The sequence below is a fragment of the Saccopteryx leptura genome, chromosome 4, assembly GCF_036850995.1.
Source record: "Saccopteryx leptura isolate mSacLep1 chromosome 4, mSacLep1_pri_phased_curated, whole genome shotgun sequence".
NCBI lineage: Eukaryota > Metazoa > Chordata > Mammalia > Chiroptera > Emballonuridae > Saccopteryx > Saccopteryx leptura.
Genome location: NC_089506.1, coordinates 80,804,029 through 80,825,648, shown reverse-complemented (window position 1 = coordinate 80,825,648; position 21,620 = coordinate 80,804,029). Strand labels below are relative to the sequence as shown.

Genomic DNA, 21,620 nt, shown 5'->3' with positions numbered 1-21,620 from the left:
GGAAAAATAGTTACTCTTCTTATAAACAAAGTGAACTTGGTGTTCTTATTAATTCATCTGTGACCTGTATCAATGTAATGAAGTGGTTGTTTCCCTTGGTGTCCAGATTAAACTCAGTCCCAATTTTAAGATTACATAATTACAGTTGCTTAAATGTTGTCACTTCATAACTCTGTACCATTCAGTAATATGTCTTGTCTAAATATCTTATCTATATATCTATTAAAAATGCAATAACAGGCCCTGCCAGTTGGCTCAGTGGTAGAGCGTCGGCCTGGCGTGTAGAAGTCCCAGGTTCAATTCTGGCCAGGGCACACAGGAGAAGTGCTCATCTGCTTCTCCATCCTCCCCCTCACCTTCCTCTCTGTCTCTCTCTTCCCCTCCCGCAGCGAGGCTCCATTGGAGCAAAGATGGCGGGGGCGCTGGGGATGGCTCCTTGGCCTCTGCCCCAGGCGTTAAAGTGGCCCTGGTCGCGGCAGAGCGACGCCCTGGTGGGCAGAGCTTCGCCCCTGGTGGGCGTGCGGGGTGGATCCCGGTGGGGCACATGCGGGAGTCTGTCTGACTGTCTCTCCCCGTTTCCAGCTTCAGAAAAGTACAAAAAAAAATGCAATAACAATATATTCCCATCAGAGATTGATTATAGCATTGTATCTTAGAATGGATAGGTGGAGAAATAGATAGATACAGAGAGAGATAGATACAGAGATAGAAATAGATCAACTGTCAAACAATGAAGCAGGACATTAATAACTGCAATGCTTTAAAAACCTTCTAGATACTATATTGTTTAGGTACTTCACATACATTATGTAATTTGGTCCCCACAAAACTTTGGTGTGATAATCCAGTTTCATTTTATAAGTGAAAAAATTAAATATCAGAGCAATTAAGTTAATAGTCTCATGTCATATGAATATGAATGAATAAGTGGCAGAAATGGGATTCAGACCCATGACTCATCACCCATCAATTTTCCATCATCAAATTTACTTTTAAAAGAGTATTTGATTAAAACCAAAAACAAAGATGTGAATATATATAGTAATAAATGTTCTTTAATAAATGAACAAGTATAAGAAACTGATAATGATGAGTCATAAAACTTAGTTTGGAAATGGCTGGACCTTGTACTTTTGTGTGTCTGTGTGTGTGTGCGTGTCTATACCATATATACATATTTATTGAACATTACTATTTTCCCAAATGCTTTACAGATATAATTTTTATAATTTTTAAAGTTATTTTTATTACCTTTTAATCTTTGGATGTTGCTTTTAATATAAGATTTTTCTATACATTGTAGCTATTAAAACAGCATCACAGTTACCTGTGGTGGAAGCAATGGCAGTCTGATAAAGGCAAGAAGCATACTCAGGTCATTGCATCTCCTCTGCGTGTCATACTTGACCCACATCATTAATGCATGGAAGATGGTTTCTTCATCAGGAACATTTACATCATCGCTGGCCAGGAGTTTATGGAGCTCCTCTGCTGGAAGCAGTAAAAACTCTTGGTTTCTTATAACTTCCATTATGTTTTCCTGCAGGAAGAAAACGTCTTGGCATAAATTTGGTCTCACTTTTATTTAGCTAGTAAAGCATTTCTGAAAGAAATGAGAAAAGTAGTCAATAACCTTTGTTCTCATTATAACATAATCCTTGAGGCTTAATCCTTCAGAAACTAGAAGCTGTTAAAATGAAAGCATTGTAATTGTAATTGAAGTGTAAATGTAACCAAGACTGCAGATTTTGTAATAACTGGGGGATTATAATGTTGAGCTTTGTTATGCAGACAGAATGTACTAAGTGATTAAATGTTTAAGTTTCAAGTGGACTGCTCTGTAATATTTGGTGAATATAAAAAGTGTAGAATTTCAATTTTTTTCAAGCTTGAATACATATACAGGAATCAGAAAGTAGGAATAAAACTACAGAGAAAATTAACACATAAAATACATTTCTGTATATTTAGAAGGAAAAAACCAGGACAGATAGTCCATAGAAGCACAAAATCTCCTATGATCCACCCCTGATTTGCCTTTTATACTTTCCTCTTCTCTTTATAGTTTGTCTGGCTTATTTCAGATTCCCATTAATTTTCTTCCATATTGCTGCCATAACCTTCCAATTACTGTGCTTGACTCTATTCTTAGCTTTTCAATGGTATCTTCCATAATAATGCTAAAATAGTATTTCTAGCACGTAAATTATCTCATGACATTCCTCTAAAAATGTGGTGTGGTTTGGATTAATTTGGTCGCCCCTTGTGCTTGGCTCACATCTCTTAGTTAAGCACACAGGTTCTTTATGATCTCACCTCTTTCTAATTCTATGACTTCATTTCCATCCTTATTTGCATCCCAGTCACTAAAATTACTCTTCTTTCCCTTAGCTATGCTGTTTGACATGTCCTTCTTCACTCAGTCTGTTGCTTAAAATGATTTTATCCACCTTGTTTCCTTAGTTCTAGTCATTTTTTAAGACTCAATTAGAAAGCTGCCTGTTATCTATGGATCTGGCTGCCTCATCTACTACACGTGGGCACAACGTATGGTAGTTACATCCCCGAGACAGCAGTTACTCAACTGCAGCTTCATCTTTGGTGTACTTAGAGACTTATCAGAGACTTTAAGCTCCTTGAGACAAAAACCTTGCAACATAACAGGTGAACACTACCTATTTCTTGAATAGATGTATTTATGATTTTTGTAGAGAAAAATAAAATTTTGGAAATAGTTCAGAACAGTGCAAGGTTTTTCAAATACATTTTACAAACTACTTGTCAGAAAAGCTATGTTACATTTTAGCAGACAGGGCTTTGTGACTGAGATACGGTTAGAGAAAACAGAGATCTGACCGGCTCCTCTGGCTCCCTTTCCCCCACCCCACCCACCATGTCTCCTGAGACATCTCTAAGGGAGGTATAATGAAGCATTTTTAGTTTTAAAGCCACATTCGTGGTAGAAATTTTAATAGGGTGCTACTTTGAAATAAAATGTGAAATAAAATCGGACTAGATCTCTTCCAAAACAGTCATTGTGAATATGCTAATGAAAGATTCAGATGGAGCTCATTAACATATAGGTTAGAGCAGATTCAAGCCTTTCTGAGGAGAGATTTGACCCATGTCATGAGTGTATCCCTGGAATTGAATCTCAGGCTTGACGTGCCTTCAGCTTTCAAAAAAGGATGTCAACTTCTCATTTCTTTCAGGTCATATGTCATATTTATTTATATTTTATTGACATCAGAGAATAGTTGATTTCCTGGGTATTGTTTTGTCTCCTGTGTTTCCTCTGTGACTAATAGACTGCTGTGTAAATTATAGATGCCTCATATCTCTTACTAAATAAACCAAGTAAGTGTTCTGAAATTTAGTGCTACCATATTTTTCTAAAGAGCTAAAGTAAGGTAAAGATGTTTTTGAAGACTCTTTGAAAGAATTTTTGTCCATCTGTTTCTTCAGTTATATAAAAATCTATGCTTCTAATAAACTACACACAGAGTTGTATGACTAGGGCCATCAAACATAGCGAGGGGTACTATAAAATTGTAGCTCTGTGACACTCTTAGAGATGTCTATCATAAAGATACTGTTCAAGGCATATTTCATTATACTTTACAGCATCATTTTTTATTATTACCCTTGAGAGAAATTTCTTTCAGGTTTTAGTAGCAGGGATAATTGCACTTCTCCTGAGTAAATTGGTTTGCTTTTATCATGGGAATTGTAAATTATGAAATTGATCAGATTTCTTCTTTTATTGGGCCTCTAGAAAACTTAAGAGTCCAACTGAAATATATCTGAATGGAAGGCTATATAGCCCTATATTGTTTGATTTCTTTTACAGAGAGCTCCCATAATAGATTTTTATAATAGCACTACAGCAGATTTTTATTTTTTTTAATTCTTATATCTAATTTAGAGTATATTTTTATAATTTTGTATCTCTGTGAGTCATATCAAATTTGGGGGGGAAGAAGAAGTAATGTTGTTTGTAAAAATGTTGTTTGTAAAAACTGCTATAATAAACTGGACATTAGGAGCTAGTATATATTACTGGATCTCATGCTTATCCATATATTATGTTGTTCATCCCTTTTATCATTTTTTTTTATTTTTTGAGGTTCTGGAGTTCTCTTAGGTCTTTTTATTTTTTTTCATCAAGTCTCATTTTAATGATAACATGCTGAATATATATATATATATTTGCTAGATTGCAAATATATATATATATATTTATATATATTTTCTAGATTGCATATATATATATATATATATATTTGCAATCTAGCTTCTGAAAATTGTTTTAGTTTCATGTTTAATTCACTAAGGAAGAAAAATATCAACACACACTACTTTCCATGTCTGGAGCACCATTGCTACCTCCATGTTTACTGAGAACAACTAGTGAGGCATTGAGGCATTGAGATTCTCTGGTCTGTTTACCTGTTGTACAATTTTTTTTTAATTTTAAGTTTATTCAATTATTAATTCTACATAGATTTATTGAACTCCAATATATGGTCCCACATAATTATAGTGAGGAGGAAAAAATGGATTTATAATTTTACCAAATATGTAACACCTATAAAATGTGCAATGTCAAGAACATGACTGTCATCAATTCTGTAAAAGCAAGTTTTTCTACTGGATCTAGAATTTTAGTTAGGTGTGTAAATTAGAACATAGAAAGTAGAAGGATATGTAATCTGAGCAGGGGAAACCATTTAAATAAATAAAAAAAGAATGGATAATTTAGTATAAAGTGCTATATTTGATATGTCTACTTTACTGAGAATGAGCAAACCAATATTGTGGGAAATAACACTTAAAGGGAATTTTAGACCATGTAATGGAATAAATCTATTCTCAATCTTTCACAGTCTCTCACTTAAATGGTAAAATAGTGCAAATACATCTTTTACATACAGATTAAAATATTTATTATAAAGAAAGGTTTTGGTACCAAATTTAATTTGCCACCACATAAGAAACAGTAATTTTTATTCATAACATAAACACCAAATTCTATTATCTATTTTTGCCATTTTATATTTTAAAATAATTTATCTAACTAAAAAACCGTATAGCTTTGTTTTATTTTAAATAGACAAAATTTTCTTGTTACTTATCTTCTGAATTTGACATAAACATGTTTTCTAATATTCATTTACTCTGTCATTTAATTCTATTATTGTCATCCCTACTCTTGTTGGCAATATATCAATACATAGTAATTCATATGACATTTGATTAAAATTTCATTTTCTACATCATTTTAAAAGTTCTTTAACAATCATTAGCAACATCAGGTCAGTAGAAGTAAATCCCTTCAATTCTCATGTTTTAGTTATTAAGTTTAAAATATGGATATTAAACTTTAGTAAAATATTTTATTAATGTACAAATAACTAACATAAACTTTAATGTTGTTTGCTTCATTAACAACTAACACCAAAGCAACACATTATATGTTATGATGAATAACTCAAAGCAACCTCTCTGCTATGAAAGTCTACTGATTTAAAACTACTGGCTCACCACCTTGCATATTGTGATCAGTGGTCAGTTAGAGGAACCTCTCCAATCACTGCTGTAGCAATATTGTGGTAAGGCTAATCTTTTGTCAATCACCACAGAATCTTTAGTTACATTTGAAATCAACAGAGACCTGGAATTTATTTGTCTCTTTTAAAAGGTTATTAGTTAGAAAGATTAATTCTTAAGAGGCTTATACTGTCATAAAAAGAAAAAATTGAAAAACCAGTCAGAGAATTAGCCACATACTCTGGGTGAGGCTTATTATATAAGTAGGAAACATAAAGTTTCAGCCTAAAGTGATATAATTATTAATTACTAAGAATCCTTTGCAAGCAAATTTTTTAGAATTTCTGATATATCCATGCATCTACTAATGTCAGAAGCAAGACTGGCACTTCTAAAGCAATGTTTTTTTGTTTTGTTTTGTTTTGGTTTTTGAGAGAGAGAGAGAGAGAGGCAGGGAGAGAGAGACAGAGACAGGAACATCGGGCTGTTCTATATGTGCCCTGACTAGAAATCAAACTGGCATTGTCTGTTTTTCTGAACAAAGCTCTTACTAAGCCAGCTCTCCAGCCAAGGCTTAATTTTTTTATTTATTTATCAATTTTCTTAAGAATGACAGAGGGAAGAAAGGAGAGAAGGGAGGGGGGAAGGGAAGCATTAATTTGCTGTTCTACTCAGTTATGCATTTATCGGTATTTCTCATTTGTGCCCTGACTGGGGATAGAACATGTAACCTTCTCCTTTCTGAACAATGGTCTGACTGAGCAAACTGGCCACTATCAATGTCTTTTTTGTTACATCATGTACTAATTTGAATAGTGGATCCCAAATTTCATCTCCACTCAGAACCTCAGACTAGGACCTTATTTGGAAATAGGATTATTGCAGGTGTATTTAGTTAAGATAAAGCCATACTAAATCAGAGTGGGCCCTAATCCAATAATCAGTGTGGTTATAAGACAGAAACTTAGTGACCCAGACATATGTTAGGAGAAGAGCATGAAGACAGAGGAGACACAGAAGACCATGTGAAGATGACGGGATCAGAGATAAAAGGCAACCTGCTATCAGCCAAAAATGCCAAGGATTGCCAGGAATCCCTGGAAGTTAGAAAGGTAAGGGAGGATACGTCCCTAGAACTATCAGCGATGAACTGGCCCTGCTCACATCTTGATTTCAGACTTTTAGCCTCTAGGACTATCAAAGAATATATTTCTGTTGTTTCAAATTACCCAGTGGTTTGTACTTTGTCATGGCATAAGAAATATAAGAGGAGTTAAAAAAAATACCTATGTTAAAACTGTCACATAACCCTGAAAAAAAGTGGTAATTATTTCTAGTATCTTAAATGACCCACAACTTTCTAGACTTTTATTTTATAGAATGATGCCTTTAAGAAATATTAGGTTTTCCATGACCCAAAAGTGTATCAGAGACATGGAAAGTTGTCTACCCTCAGGATCAACTTCTCTTTTATATTTTTTCTGCTATCCATAGAGTTTAGACTTTCTAAAAAAGCAGGGTCGAGAGAGGCCCCCCCCTCCCAGTTATCAAGTGTTCCTTATAATAGTTACCTTCAAGTTGCTGCACTAACATATTACTGTCAAGACTCTAACATTTCAGGTTAAAACCAATTTTCCTGAGCTTTTGATTATTTGCTTGCCTGAATTTTTAATCCCTGGTTCAAAATTTCTGTCTAAACTCTTGAACACTACATTCGAGTTCAAAGGGAATAGAGACTTAATAAGAGATAGTCATGCCTTGTTATTTTACATAAGAGAATGCTGAATCTCAAAGGAGCTCAAGCATAGTCAAACTGCTAATCAGGATAAGTCTGGGAATAGAAATGCAGTCTCTTGTCCTGTTTCACTAACTGAGTTATCTATCCTTTGGTTAATTTCCTCTTCTGGTTCCCTGCCCATCAGTTTTGGACTTGCATCTTACTTTGATCTCTTCTACATATATGGCCCCTGATTTTTGAGTGCTCACCTGGACCTATTTTCACCTTTTTCTTGGTATATCTGGGTTTGATAATGTGGCTTCATGATTATGGAAAGTCAATAGATTTTAACTAACTAGGAAAGTTGTCCAGTGTTTAGATCTCAATCCTGCCACCTACTGGCTATGTGAATAGGAAGTTAGTTTCCTTGTCTGTGAATGGGAATAAAAATAGTATCTACTTTAAAGCACTGTTGTGAGGATTCAGTGTGAAGATTAACTTAAATAGATTGTTCTTAAAGAAGTATCTGACATAGAGCAAGTGTTCGATAGGCATTGGTCATTATTATTTTGCACTGAGCTTACCCTTCACTTCAGCCTCCTATTGCTGGCTCTATTGTATTGTCTACATTCACATTTCTTTATCTTCCTTCTTTATTTTTATTGATTTTATTATGAAACAAAGTTTTATTGAGTATTGTTTTTCTATGCCTTGTGTGATTTTAATACTAGAAATACAGAGACAAAACAAGAAAGGTTCTGGTCCTTAATAAAATCACCTCCTAATGAGGATCATATGATGTTATAAGAAAAATATATATATTTTATGACAAGAAAGAAAAAATAGAGTATTTAATGGAGGCTAAGATATGAGAGTGCAAGTGGAATAAAGGAAGCCAAGGAGAAGTTTGAGTTAGGAGACAGACAGCTTTTCTCTCTGGAATAAAAATTCTTTTAAAAATTTTTTTCTTTCATTAATTTTTAGAGAGGAGAATGAGAGAGAGAGAGAGAAGGGGGAGGGAGGAGCAGGCAGCATCAACTCCCATATGTGCCTTGACCAGGCAACCTCAGGGTTTTGAACCAGCGACCTAAGCATCTCCAGGTTGACACTTTATCCACTGTGCCACCACAGGTCAGACTGGAATAAAAATTCTTAAGACAAAGAAATGTTTCTCATAAAAACATAGATTTGAAAAGTACTAAGAAGTTGATATCATTTGGTTCAATTTTCATTATCGAGCTGGGTTATAAAATGGGAATTTCTGCAACCTTACATAATCTCAAATTGGAAACAATCTTTGAAGTCACTTTAGTTCATGTGTATTTCATATAGTTTTTCTGTGTAATGCTCAGGAAGTGATTATTTTCTGTGATGGGAAACCTAGTACCCTATAAGATAGCTTTGTCAGAAAACAGTCCATTTTGAAGTAAAATCTCTCTTCTTGTAATTTTCTTACATTAATTTCAGGGAAAATGTATTTATATTCTATTTATTAGCTTTCCAAATATTAAAGATAAATGTTTTCTCCCTTATGTCATGTTTTTTAAAGGATATGTATCATTATTTAACTAAGATCACTAAAGGATCTTAATCTTGAAAACCAGAAAGAAATGCTTGAGTAGAAGATATAGTCTTTGCTAAATTCTCCCTAAAATTCCTGAATTTTCCTCCTGATTCCTTTAGAAATGAAAACAAAATAAAACATTTTCACCAATTCTATGCTGTTTATTTACATACACATTTTATCTTTTCAAAGTACATTTTCCAAATAAAAGCCAAAAAATAAGTATAGAGCAAACACTGTATAAAAACCTCTTTTATATGTATATATATGTATATATAATTAATATTAGTCAGATAATAAAAGAGAAAAAGAAGTGTTCAAAGAGTTGTTAATGTGTATAATACAACAGTGTTTGTCTTGTCAATTTTGTCATCAGTGCTTATAAAAAACCTATGGAGTATAATTTCTTTAATACCTATGGAGTATAATTTCTTTAATAATATGTATATTATTCCTTTTTTTAATAATAGTAATATACAGTGAGGACCACATGTGTTTTGGTGTATATTCATACACACATATTTCTGAGTATTCCTCTGCTACAGAACAATACTTAATCAAAATCTGCGAGAGTAAAGTGACTAATAGTCAGTTTCTTTATTAATTCTTTACTACCCACTAAGTATGGCTGTTTTATTGGTAGTAACTCTTTAAAAAAAATTAGAGTGTCAATGTTAAAAATAAACATTTTCTAATAATGTAAAATTTATTCACTATCAGAAATCATTTCTGATGGCCATCTTTCAATATTATATACGATGAAAGATAATTTTGTTATTTTAATTTCTTTAAATATAGATCAGTCTGTGACTTTCAGTGTTTTCTGACAAATATACTGCTAAAGAGGTAAAAGGATTTAGAAATTATAGTGGAAATGGTTTTTTAGTAAAAAGGATTGGGAAAATATCTCAATTTTAATACTTTCTAGTCATGATTTCAAAGGCAAAGTCACTTAATTATTCTAAGATATCATCTCACCTTGAAAATGAGGTCTATAATAACACTTAGCCTGTAAACCATTTTCTGACTTGTTTTTAAGCACAATTAAAACTTGAAAAATACATGTTAAGCAAAATCTGTGTAATTATTTTCAGGGTTAACCTTTGCAATAATTTTGTCTGCTTTTGATACCAGAGATGTATCACTCAAAAGTTGAATATTGCAGTACCTACTAATATAAAAGGAAGCATGTAGAAATCATTTATAAACTTCATTTCCAAGAAAAATAGCTTAGTCAGCTAAACATTTCTACTTCTGTTTTTTGAGGGTTTTTATTTGTTTTGGTTTAACAGAAAAATAATTAACCATTCTCAAACACATTCATTGCATTTTAGTTGAGTAACTGTTGAGTAAACAAGTGTGTGTAGATTTGCTCACTTGTATTTTAGCTAAATGGTGCATTGGCACAGGGCAGCACCATGTATGTGTGGTCTGTGAAAGGCTTCAGTGCTTGCCCTCAGGGCGCAGATTGCAAATTGCGAATTACATTCCTGTTTGAGAGGGGCCATTGTTTGCTGGAGAAGGGGTTTTTCCCCCAGCCTGTTTTGCTGTAGAGACCAGAAAGAAAAAGAGAGTGATATTTTTACTGGGGGTTGTTGAGGTTGGTAGAGGCTGAGTCCAGAAAAAGATTCTGCGTTGTGGCATCAGAGATTAAGTTGGGGTTTGGGAGACCTACTGAGGTTGGTGCGTGCTGAGAGAGAGAGAAGAGGTCTTCTCTGCCTGCTTCCACATTCACCATTATGAACCTTTAATAAATGGGATGACCCATCATTTTCTGGCTCCATAGTTCCTTTACAGTCTGCCCGAATCCAATGTGAACCTGCACAGCCACGGTGGTGGTCACTGACCTTACAGTAACTCTACACATTCATAAATTATTAGCTCAAATGGTGGTATTGATTTTTATAATTATTAATATTAGACACATTAATTCCTTGTTAGAACCTAAACCTACCTTTCCCCCCACATTTATAAATTGCTCTGTATCACTGTAAAGCCAATAGCCATGGCCACCATCACAGCCGCCTCGCCCATGCAGGTTCACATTTGATTCGGACAGATGGTAATGAAACGGAGCCAAGAACTGGTGGGCCATTAGTCTTAATCCTAGCTTGCACCTGGTGGGCAAGAAATACACACAATGGGAAAGCACTTCCCTTTCCATTCAGGGCTCCCAAAGCCACTGACTTATCCGAGTTTCCTAGAATCAAAGGTTTCTAGCTCACCAGACTTTATTCACCTCTGTTCCCCATCTCCTTTCTTCTCCCTGCACAAACTCTGCGCTAACTGGCTTCTCACTCAACACTCCGCCATCTTGGCTGCTTCTTCTGGCCTCCTCCACGTGGCCTTTCTCTGCTCTCTCATGCTAATCATCCCAGGAATGAAGAGAGCAAGCTTCCATTCTGCCCCCATTTTATAGTGTAGAAATCAAAACCTTTAATCCAATATATAAAATAGGGAAGTCTCTAATACAAAGTCACTTATCAGAGACATGATGGGATTGTACCACCCCACATCAAAAAGGGTAGGAAAGGCTTAATCCCAAAACCAAGCCCCAGGCTACAAGGATCCTGCCTGCCCACAGCCCGCCCCAACACACATTAATATCACCTGGGTGATGGCCTCCATGTGGGTAGCGCTATTTTTAACAAAGTGAGCATAATATATTTTATCTGCCCAACACAAAGCCATGACACATTCTCCAGTTCCACAACGAAAAGAATCTTCTCTGGTTCCTCCTAGAATCAAAGGCCCCATCAGTCCAAGGGATCTCACAAAGCCCCTCAGCTCTTGTTCCCCATCTGCACACCTTCTCTCTTTCTGTAAAAGTGCCTGGGCTCACAAAGACCTCTCCTCCAGCAAACATTAGAAAAACAATGGCCCCTCCCAAGCAGAAATGCAATCCACAATTTGCAGTCAACTGCCCTGCCCTGAGGGCAAGCACACAGGTAGTTGTCCAGTGCCATTTGTTAACAATAAAAGTGAGCAAACTAAAAAAATACAAATTTTACAAACTCCTTTGCCCAACAGGAGGGAAGCAGTCTTCCCTATGTGTTTGCTTCTCTGCTGGTGTGAGACTTAAATAAATGTAACATGTTGGGCAGATGAAATATATTATGCTCACTTTGTTAAAGATGGCGCTGCCCAAGTGGAGGCCCTCACCCAGGTGATATTAATGTGTGTTGGGGGTGGGCTGTGGGCAGGCAGGATCCTTGTACCCTGGGGCTTGGTTTTGGGATTAAGCCTTTCCCACCCTTTTTGATGTGGGGTGGTACAATCCCATCATGACTCAGATATGTGACTTTGTATTAGAGACTTCCCTATTTTGTATATTGGATTAAAGGTTTTGATTTCTACACTATAAAATGGGGGCAGAACATGAGCTTGCTCTCTTAGTTCCTGAGATTATCATTAGAGCAGAGCAGAGATCAGAGAAAGGATACGTGGAGGAGGCCAGGAGAAGCAGCCAAGATGGAGGTGTGTTGAATGAGAGGCCAGTTTGTGCAGAGTTTGTGCAGGGAGAAGGAAGGAGATGGGGAACATAGGTGAATAAATCTGGTGAGCTAGAAACCTTTGACTCTAGGAAACTCAGATAAGTCAGTAGCTTTGTGAGCACTGAATGTGAGTGGGTTTTGGAGCCCAGTGTGTGTTTTTACTTGCCCACCGGGTGCAAGCTAGAATTAAAGCTGATGGCCCACCAGTTTTTGACTCCGTTGTTTCTTTACCGACTGTCCGAATCCAATGCGAACCTGCATGTGAATGGCCATGGTGCTGGCTCCTGGCCTTACATAACAGAACACCATTTTTTGGCTCCACTATTTCTTTACCATCTGCCCAAATCCAATGTGAACCTGCATGGCCACAACAGTGGTGGCCACAGGCCATAGAGCAGTAGTTCTCAAACTTTTTGAACTTGGGGCACATTTAAATTCCTACAAGTAATTGTAGGCACACTATATACAAATTTCTGAGAAATATGTTATAATAATTAAGTCAAATATTATAGATAAAAACATAAAGTCCAAGCGTGCTTTTATGGTAATTAAACAAAATAAATATGTCAAAATTAAATTCATTCTGACATTAAAAATCATTTTTATGTTACATTGTTTGAGTTATGCTTTTTAGAATTCATAAAAAAGAGGGGTTAAAAATATAAAAATGACAAAAAAAGTTATCTTTTTATATATATAGATACATTCTTAGTAAGATTTAGTAAATTCAGCAAGTCCTGGAGCGAATGTGTTAAGTTTTTCATTCTTGTGGGGGCTGCAAGCCAGGGCCACCATCACAGCCACCTGGCCCATGCAGGTTCACATTGGATTCGGACAGGTGGTAAAGAAACAACGGAGCCAAAAACTGGTGGGCCATTATCTTTAATCCTAGCTTGCACCCGGCGGGCAAGCAAAAAGACACACTGGGCTCCAAAACCCACTCACATTCAGTGCTCACAAAGTTACTGACTTTTCCAAGTTTCCTAGAATCAAAGGTTTCTAGCTCACCAGACTTATTCACCTCTGTTCCCCATCTCCTTCCTTCTCCCTGCACAAACTCTGCACAAACTGGCTTCTCACTCAACACTCCACCATCTTGGCTGCTTCTCCTGACCTCCTCCACGTGACCTCCCTCTGCTCTGCTCTGCTCTCTGCTCTCTCCTCTAATGTTAATCTCAGGAACCAAGAGAGCAAGCTCCCATTCTGCCCCCATTTTATAGTGTAGAAATCAAAACCTTTAATCCAATATACAAAATAGGGAAGTCTCTAATACAAAGTCACCTATCAAGAGATATGATGGGATTGCACCACCCCACATCAAAAGGGTGGGAAAGGCTTAATCCCAAAACTAAGCCCCAGGCTACAAGGATCCTGCCTGCCCACAGCCCACCCCCAACACACATTAATATCACCTGGGTGACGGCCTCCAAGTGGGCAGCGCCATCTTTAACAAAGTGAGCATAATACATTTTATCTGCCCAACAATGAGAAACATGAGCCTGATGTATACTAGTCATTTCTTCAATGTTTGGGCCTATATTTAAAAGGCAAACTCTCATTTTCTTGTCAATACATTGAAGAATTCCTCCCTTTTTACTCTTAATTCGTGTTGAGTGCAGAAATCCCCACAATACATATCATCTTAACTTTACACCGAACAAAGAATAGAAGAAACTTGCCTCCAGTCTTTCCAGGGAACATGAGGGATAGTGTCAACAACCCAGCAGTACAGCTTAACAGCCTTTTGCAAACTAATCAGGCAAGGAGGTGGGGGGTTGAGCATACTGTCAGTTTACAACCAATATTCCACACCTCTGTCTCCCAAAAATCTAAACTCCAAAAACCCTGTTGGTTTTTTGGTCCCCAACAGGCACATATTTCTCTGGAATACCATAAGGCACACCTGGAAATCTTCTAGGGCGCACCAGTGCACCCTGGTGCACACTTTGAGAACCACTGCCTTAGAGTGTCTTACAGAAATACAGAATGGTGAAAGCTGGAAAAGTTAGAAGGAAAGTGATTATCTCTGTACCATCTCTATGGAAGCTACATATTTGTGTCAGCTGATAGCAGAAACGATATCAATGCCAATTAAATCATGAGACCATATTATACTGTGCATTCAAAGCCCTTTCATTCCATTGCAGAAGAGTGTCCAGGACACCAGCTCACATAAACATTTTCTTAAAGAAATCACCATGCTTGATAAAAGCATAAAAAATAATGACCCTCTACAACACTGTCAGGTAATTTCAATGCAAGATAATATTTCTGTCTTCCCTGCTAATATATCTTGCAGAAAATTGACTGTAAGAATCTACTTAGATGAGTAAGAATGTATGTTTTATCAGGTTGTGCTTATACTGTATTTACAGAAAATGGAAAGTAAATGTATTCCTTATCTTACCAGCAAACAGTTTTTTCTTTCAGGACAAAAGAAGATTGTTTTCTCAACCTGTATTTCTATAGTCTTTTGTTCTTATGCTTATCACAATAAATGATTCATCAAAAAAAGTATATTTTTTGCATATTCTAAAATAGCCAGACAGTTGGGGTAAAAAGTATGTGTAGACAAAAAAAAAAAAAAAAGAGTATGGAATTTGCTTACACTACCAAGCTGATTATTTTGCAGTAAAGAAAAAAATAGCATTAATGTTCTTCAACAAAGGATACATTAATATTTGCAATCCTAAGGTGTAAAGCAGTGGTCCCAACCTTTTTTGGGCCACGGACCGGTTTAATGTCAGAAAATATTTTCACGGACCGGCCTTTAGGGTGGGACGGATAAATGTATCACATGACTGAGACAAGTATCAAGAGTGAGACTTAGATGGATGTAACAGAGGGAATCTGGTCATTTTTTAAAAATAAAACATGGTTCAGATTTAAATATTAATAAAATGGAAATAATGTAAGTTATTTATTCTTTCTCTGCAGACCGGTACCAAATGGCCCATGGACAGGTACCGGTCCGTGGCCCAGGTGTTGGGGACCACTGGTCTAAATGATCACTATAGTATCATGTAAAATTTGAATCATAATTTTGCATTCATTTATTGCTTAATAAATGGATTTAGACTATTTCCTTTCTGGGTTGAACTAATTTACTAATTTACAACCAACATTAAAAAAATCATAGCACAGTAATTTTTTTATAGTTAACCTATTTTAAACTTTTTACACAGCAGACAATTGTAATCATTGTCAAAAAAATCAAGAAGCAATAAAAAAATCTTCCCAAGAAAACGATAAAATGAAAATTAATGAAAGTGTATACTTTATGTAAAATAATTGGAATAAAGAGAGATTATCTTCTAAATGGTTATACAAATATATACTAATTTTTTTCAGTAGGTTGTCAAATAATCATTTAGTGCATATCATTAAGTTATCTCTGAGCATATTAAAGAACTATTAGCTGTATTACAATATATACTGTTACATATAATACATTAAATATAAAGGCTGGTGGCAAACATAATTTTGTGCAATATTATATTTTATAAATAAAATGCAGTAGAAAGAGACAAGGTTCTGGCCAGTTGGCTCAGTGGTAGAGCATCAGTCTAGTGTGTGGAAGTGCCAGGTTTGATTCCCGGTCAGAGCACACAGGAGAAGTGCTCATCTGCTTCTCCACCCTTCCCCCTCTCCTTTCTCTCTGTCTCTCTCTTCCCCTCCTGCAGCCAAGGCTCCATGGGAGCAAAGTTGGCACAGATGCTGAAGATGGCTCTATGGCCTCTGCCTCAGGTGCTGGAATGGATCCGGCCGCAACGGTGCATCGCCTCAGATGGGCCTAGTATCGCCCCCTGTTGGGCATGCTGAGTTAATCCTTGTTGAGCGCATGTGGGAGTCTGTTTTACTGCCACCCCCTACTTCTCACTTCAGAAAAATGCAAAAAAAAAAGAAAAAAGAGAGACAAGGAGTACTGTGAAAAAACAGATGTTCATACTTCACAATAGCTATATACATGGCCATTTCAGGTTGCTTTTGTGTGGAAATGACTAGTCATTACATCTAAAAATACTAAACACATATTTTTCATTTAAGAAATTCAGTAAATTTCCCCCCCTGAATATGGGCTTTAAAAAATACCCATTATTATCTAATTTCTGAAGGTCAGAATTTTAGGAAAAGTGTGGTTCACTTTTCTGCTCCAGACTTCACAAGGCCCAAATTAAAATACTGACAAACCTCCTTCAGTTTGAGTGTCTTTGAGAATGAATCTGTATTTAAGCTCATTCAGGTTGTTAGGATAATTCACTTCTATGTGATTGTGGGAATGACATCCCCGTTTCTTGCTGGCTGTTGGCTCAAGGTTATTCTCAGCTTCCTGTATTGTTTAGCTTTGTCCGATTCCTTTATCTGTAAATACAGCAAACCATGTTGGAATCCTCAGCTTCACACCTCTCCTACCTCCCCTGCCTCATCTCTCTACTGTGTTTGTTATTCTGTCACATCTCTGACTGAATCTTCCAGCTTCCTCTCCTGCATTTAGATGATCGTGTCATTTCACTTGAATAATCCTAGATAATCATACTGTCTTAAAGATGATTAATTAGTCACTTCAATTCCATCTTCAAAGTCCCTTCACAGTAAAACCCAGATCAGTGTCTGGGTGAATAACTAGAGATTTTTTGGCAGAGAGAGAAATATTTAGAATTCTGCTTACTGGCGTATGCCTGACTTTCAATTAACAATTTTTCATGCTTGTTATTCAAAAACTTCGTGGGTAAAGCTGATTGATGAAGCAAAAGCCACATCAAGTTTTATCATTTGAAGGCCCTGGCCAGTTGGCTCAGTGGTAGAGCATCGGCCTAGCACGTAGGAGTCCCAGGTTCGATTCCCGGCCAGGGCACACAGGAGAAGCGCCCATCTGCTTCTCCACCCCTTCCCCTCTCCTTCCTCTCTTGTCTCTCTCTTCCCCTCCCACAGCCGAGGCTCCATTGGAGCAAAGTTTGCCCAGGCGCTGAGGATGGCTCTGTGGCCTCTGCCTCAGGCACTAGAATGGCTCTGGTTGCAACAGAGCAACGCCCCAGATGGGCAGAGCATCGCCCCCTGGTGGGCGTGCCGGGTGGATCCCTGTCGGGCACATGCAGGAGTCTGTCTGATTGCCTCCCCATTTCCAACTTCAGGAAAAAAAAAAAAAAAAAAAAAAGGTTATCATTTGACTAAAATTTATCATATATCTAAATGTACTAGGCATTCATATATAAATTATAGACACAGGCAACAGTATGCTGATAGCCAGGTGGAAAGAAGGGTGGGGGGCAGGTGGAGGTGGGAAAGGGGCAAAAGCGGTGACGGAAAGAGACTTTGCGTGGGGTGATGTGTACCTGATGCAGTGTGCCGATGATGTTTCACTGCATTGTACACTGGAAACCTGTGTGGCTTTATGCACCATTGTCACCTCAATAAATTCTATAAAAATAGTAAGCATTCATAGAGATAAAGACACCAAACACACTTACACACTCAATACATTCAATATTTGGTAAATTTGATAAGGACATTGAACACTTACTGTGGTTAGGCATTGCCCTATCTGCAAGGAATTCCTAATATTTTTGAAGCTTCTTAGAAACTGAAGAAATGAGAAGGCAACTTTGGCTATCTGTTTAATAGAATCCTAATATTATCTAGTTGAAAGTAAATCCTTCATAAATAATACTCCATTGAGAATTAAGTTACTTAGAATCAAATACGAAAATATTATTTTAAAAATTATTTACAGAAACATTTTGGAACTCAGGGAAAGGGGACCATTGGATCTTTTTTTTAGTTAGTCCCCCAACTCCTTGGCCAAGCTCATCTGCGGGTCAAATTAGAAATCCAACAAAGGAGCTCTAAAAACGCTAGGGGAGCAGCTCTGCACTATTCATTGTCCATGGTCCTTTGGTGATGGGACTCTGAACTGTTGGGTCCTTCACATGCCGATTTGTATCAAATGATGCTATTATTTTGCTCTAAGCATGTTTCAGACACAGAGAGACTTCCTGCAATGCAGCAAATAATTGAAGTTTGTTACTTTCTTTTAAAATTGTTTAAAGCTGCTTCAATATCTTCTCATCCAATAGCCTGAAGAAATGTTTGAAACTGTTTTTCCTCAAAACAAAGGTGATATTCTTATTAAATTAGTGAGTGTTGGGCAGATAAAATATATTATGCTCACTTTGTTAAAGATGGCGCTGCTGCATGGAAGCCTGTTGCCCAGGTGATATTAATGTGTGTTGGGGGCGGGCTGTTGGCAGGCAGGATCCTTGTAGCCTGGGGCTTGGTTTTAGCACTAAGCCTTTCCCACCCTTTTTGATGTGGGGTGGTACAATCCAATTATGCCTCAGATAAGTGACTTTGTATCAGAGACTTCCTTATTTTGTATATTGGATTAAAGGTTTTGATTTCTGCACTATAAAATGGAGGCAGAACAAGAGCTTGCTCTCTTGGTTCCTGAGATTCACATTAGAGGAGAAAGCAGAGAAAGGCCACGTGGAGGAGGCCAGGAGAAGCAGCCAAGATGGTGGAGTGTTGAGTGAGAAGCCAGTTTGTGCAGAGTTTGTGCAGGGAGAAGGAAGGAGATGGAGAACAGAGGTGAGTAAGTCTGTTGAGCTAGAAACCTTTGATTCTAGGAAACTTGGAAAAGTCAGTAGCTTTGTGAGCACTGAATGTGAGTGGGTTTGGAGCCCAGTGTGTGTTTTTACTTGCCCGCTGGTTGCAAGCTAGGATTAAAGATGATGGCCCATCAGTTTTTGGCTCCGTTGTTTCTTTTCCGACTGTCTGAATCTAATACAAACCTGCATGGGCCAGGCTGCTGTGATGGTGGCCTTGGATACTGGCTTCACAGTGAGGAACTGTGGTAATTGTGTGTGTGTGTGGTGGTCTATGCCACCATAGAAACCTCTTCTACAAAGTGCTCTGGTTTTACCTAAGGGAATTGTAGGCTGTGGAAGAATATTCACACCCGAGATCCTCTTCTTCCTCAGCTGATAACTTTTGGGCTTCAGCAGGTTTGGCCCAGTGTGATGAGTTTGCTGACACTGAAAAACATTTCTGAACCATCCTGGCAGGGGCTATAGCAGCCCAGCAAGCCACCATGGTTTTCCTTTTGGTTTATAGTAATGGTGTACGAAATGTAGATAATAAGATTTTTAACCAGACTTAGTTGTCTAGGATTGCTCATGGTGCATCCACTGGCTATGGAGTCCAATTAAACCCCCTTATGAAGTCAGGTCCATCAAACCGCAACACAACTCAATACATGGCTAAGGAATTTGTTGGCATGGAAGAAGTAGCCTTGGACAAATCAGCAAAGACTAACCTTCAGAATGAGCAGTATAACAGTGGTGGTTGTGCGCCCTCTTCTGGGAGACCGAGGTAAGGGCCTTTTCTAAGAGGTTTCTGAACCTGGTTTTTCAACAGGGATTTAAAGGAGGACTCGTCAGTGGTGGCCAAGTGGTCCAATAGGGTCTGCTGAATAATGTCTGCTGTGAATGACACAAGTAGTATTCCTTCCTTTCTTCCAAGTTAGTTTAGAAATAAATTGGGAAGTTCTGCCAAAATTTACAAGGGCCTCTGTGATGTCTTTTAAAATAAACAAGACTGAGGTCTCTCTGCAGCGGAGAGCAGAGGCCCGTATGACCAGTGTTGAATGGGGATATGAAGGTAAGTAAATGCACTGTCTGGGCCTTTTGAATACCAGTGCAAAGGTGACTTGGACACTTGCATTACCTTGCACTAGTGTGGGGGAAACAAAACATACACAACAATGGGTCTAATCACAGGGTATATGATGCACTCAACATGCTGTGTGGTGATTGTTTTAATAAAAAATAAAAGGACAGATTGAAATGCCTACTGAGAGAAGACAAACTAACCTCAGGCTGAACTATATATCTCAGGTGAGTAGTCTGAAGCATCATGAAACGATACTTCTCATTTGTCCTGCATATTGGACCAGGTGGTCTGTTTTCTTCTTTCAGTTGCATAATTACTTTTTACATTATATATCCTAGTCTTACTAGGGTTCTTTGCAAGGGTTTTCCATCCCCTTCAACTCCTTTACACAGTTTCAAATAGCTGAGGGGTCAGGTGGCTATTAAATTATAAATCTCCATGTTGCACACCACATTGCAGTTAGTGTGAAAGTTTTTCCCAGCTATAAACTGATAATATCTGAGTACATTCAGACCCGATGATCTAGATATAAGTGGGAGGATGGAGAGTCTAAATTCCCTCTCTTTCTCCCACAGGTAACCCATGTGACTCACACCTCACTGAGCTCACAGGAACACCTGCCCCAGCCTGAGTTTGACTAAGCTATTGAATATTTCACACAGCTCCTGATCCTACAGATGGATATGATTGTTGTGCTATTATATACCACAAGTGGATATTTCTTTAACTGTGGATTTTTCTGGCATCTCAAGTGCCCCAGCCTTATAATATGGACCCAAAGCATTTTTGCAGCTGCGCTATGACACAATGGGAATGAAACATTTCCCTAAAATTCTCCTGACTCCTATTAGAGATGGGGTAATCAAAACATCTGTAATAAAGGGTACAGGATCCATCATTAAGGTTGTTTTTACATCCAAAAGTAACACTTTACTCCCCAACACTCCTCCTCACCCTGCCATGTCTTTTTCAATAATTCATGGTACACCTGGATCAATGATACAAATAAAGTAAAATATTTCACTGCAAAGCCCAGAAAGAAGGGCATCTGGCTGTCTAGCATACACCCTAATGGACTGTAGGGTATTCTGTCCTTGTTTGGCAAGATTTGGAGCTCATTGCTATATTCACTCCTCCAGGTAGACCTTGTCACCATATCTGGTTGATTTTGATTATGGCTCTGGCATTGGCTTATGCTCAGGCACTGAAGGATCAAGAGATGGAGTTGAGGAATCTAGTTTCATGAACAAATCCTATATGAAATCTTTCAGCCTCAATAATAGGCAATAACAAGACTTTACCTTGCAGGACTCATAGAGAGAAGTTACACTCTCTACACTAGACTTGTTACAAAACCAGTACATTACAGTTTCAGAGGAAATTGGAGTCAAGATCTCAGATCCCCTGAGCTAGCCATACAAGTATCTCCCTGGGGTCTAATATAACTGGAAAAACTGACATTTCATAACGGAAGAATCTAGATGGCACCAGTTAATCATCAGAAACAAGATAGATTAAAACAAACAAAAAAACCAGGCCCTGGCCAGTTGGCTCAGTAGTAGAGTGTTGGCCTGGCCTGTAGAAGTCCTGGTTTGATTCCTAGGCAGGCACACAGGAGAAGTTACCA

General features: G+C 37.5%; 1 protein-coding gene across 1 annotated transcript in view; it reads right to left on the bottom strand.

Moving 5' to 3' along the window:
* KLHL1 (kelch like family member 1) overlaps window positions 1–21,620 on the bottom strand; it is a 451,195-nt gene that overhangs the window by 153,983 nt on the left and 275,592 nt on the right. The window contains exon 5 of the mRNA XM_066383706.1: window positions 1,328–1,540. Coding sequence (XP_066239803.1) covers window positions 1,328–1,540 — 213 coding nt within the window. The remainder of the gene's footprint in view (window positions 1–1,327; window positions 1,541–21,620) is intronic.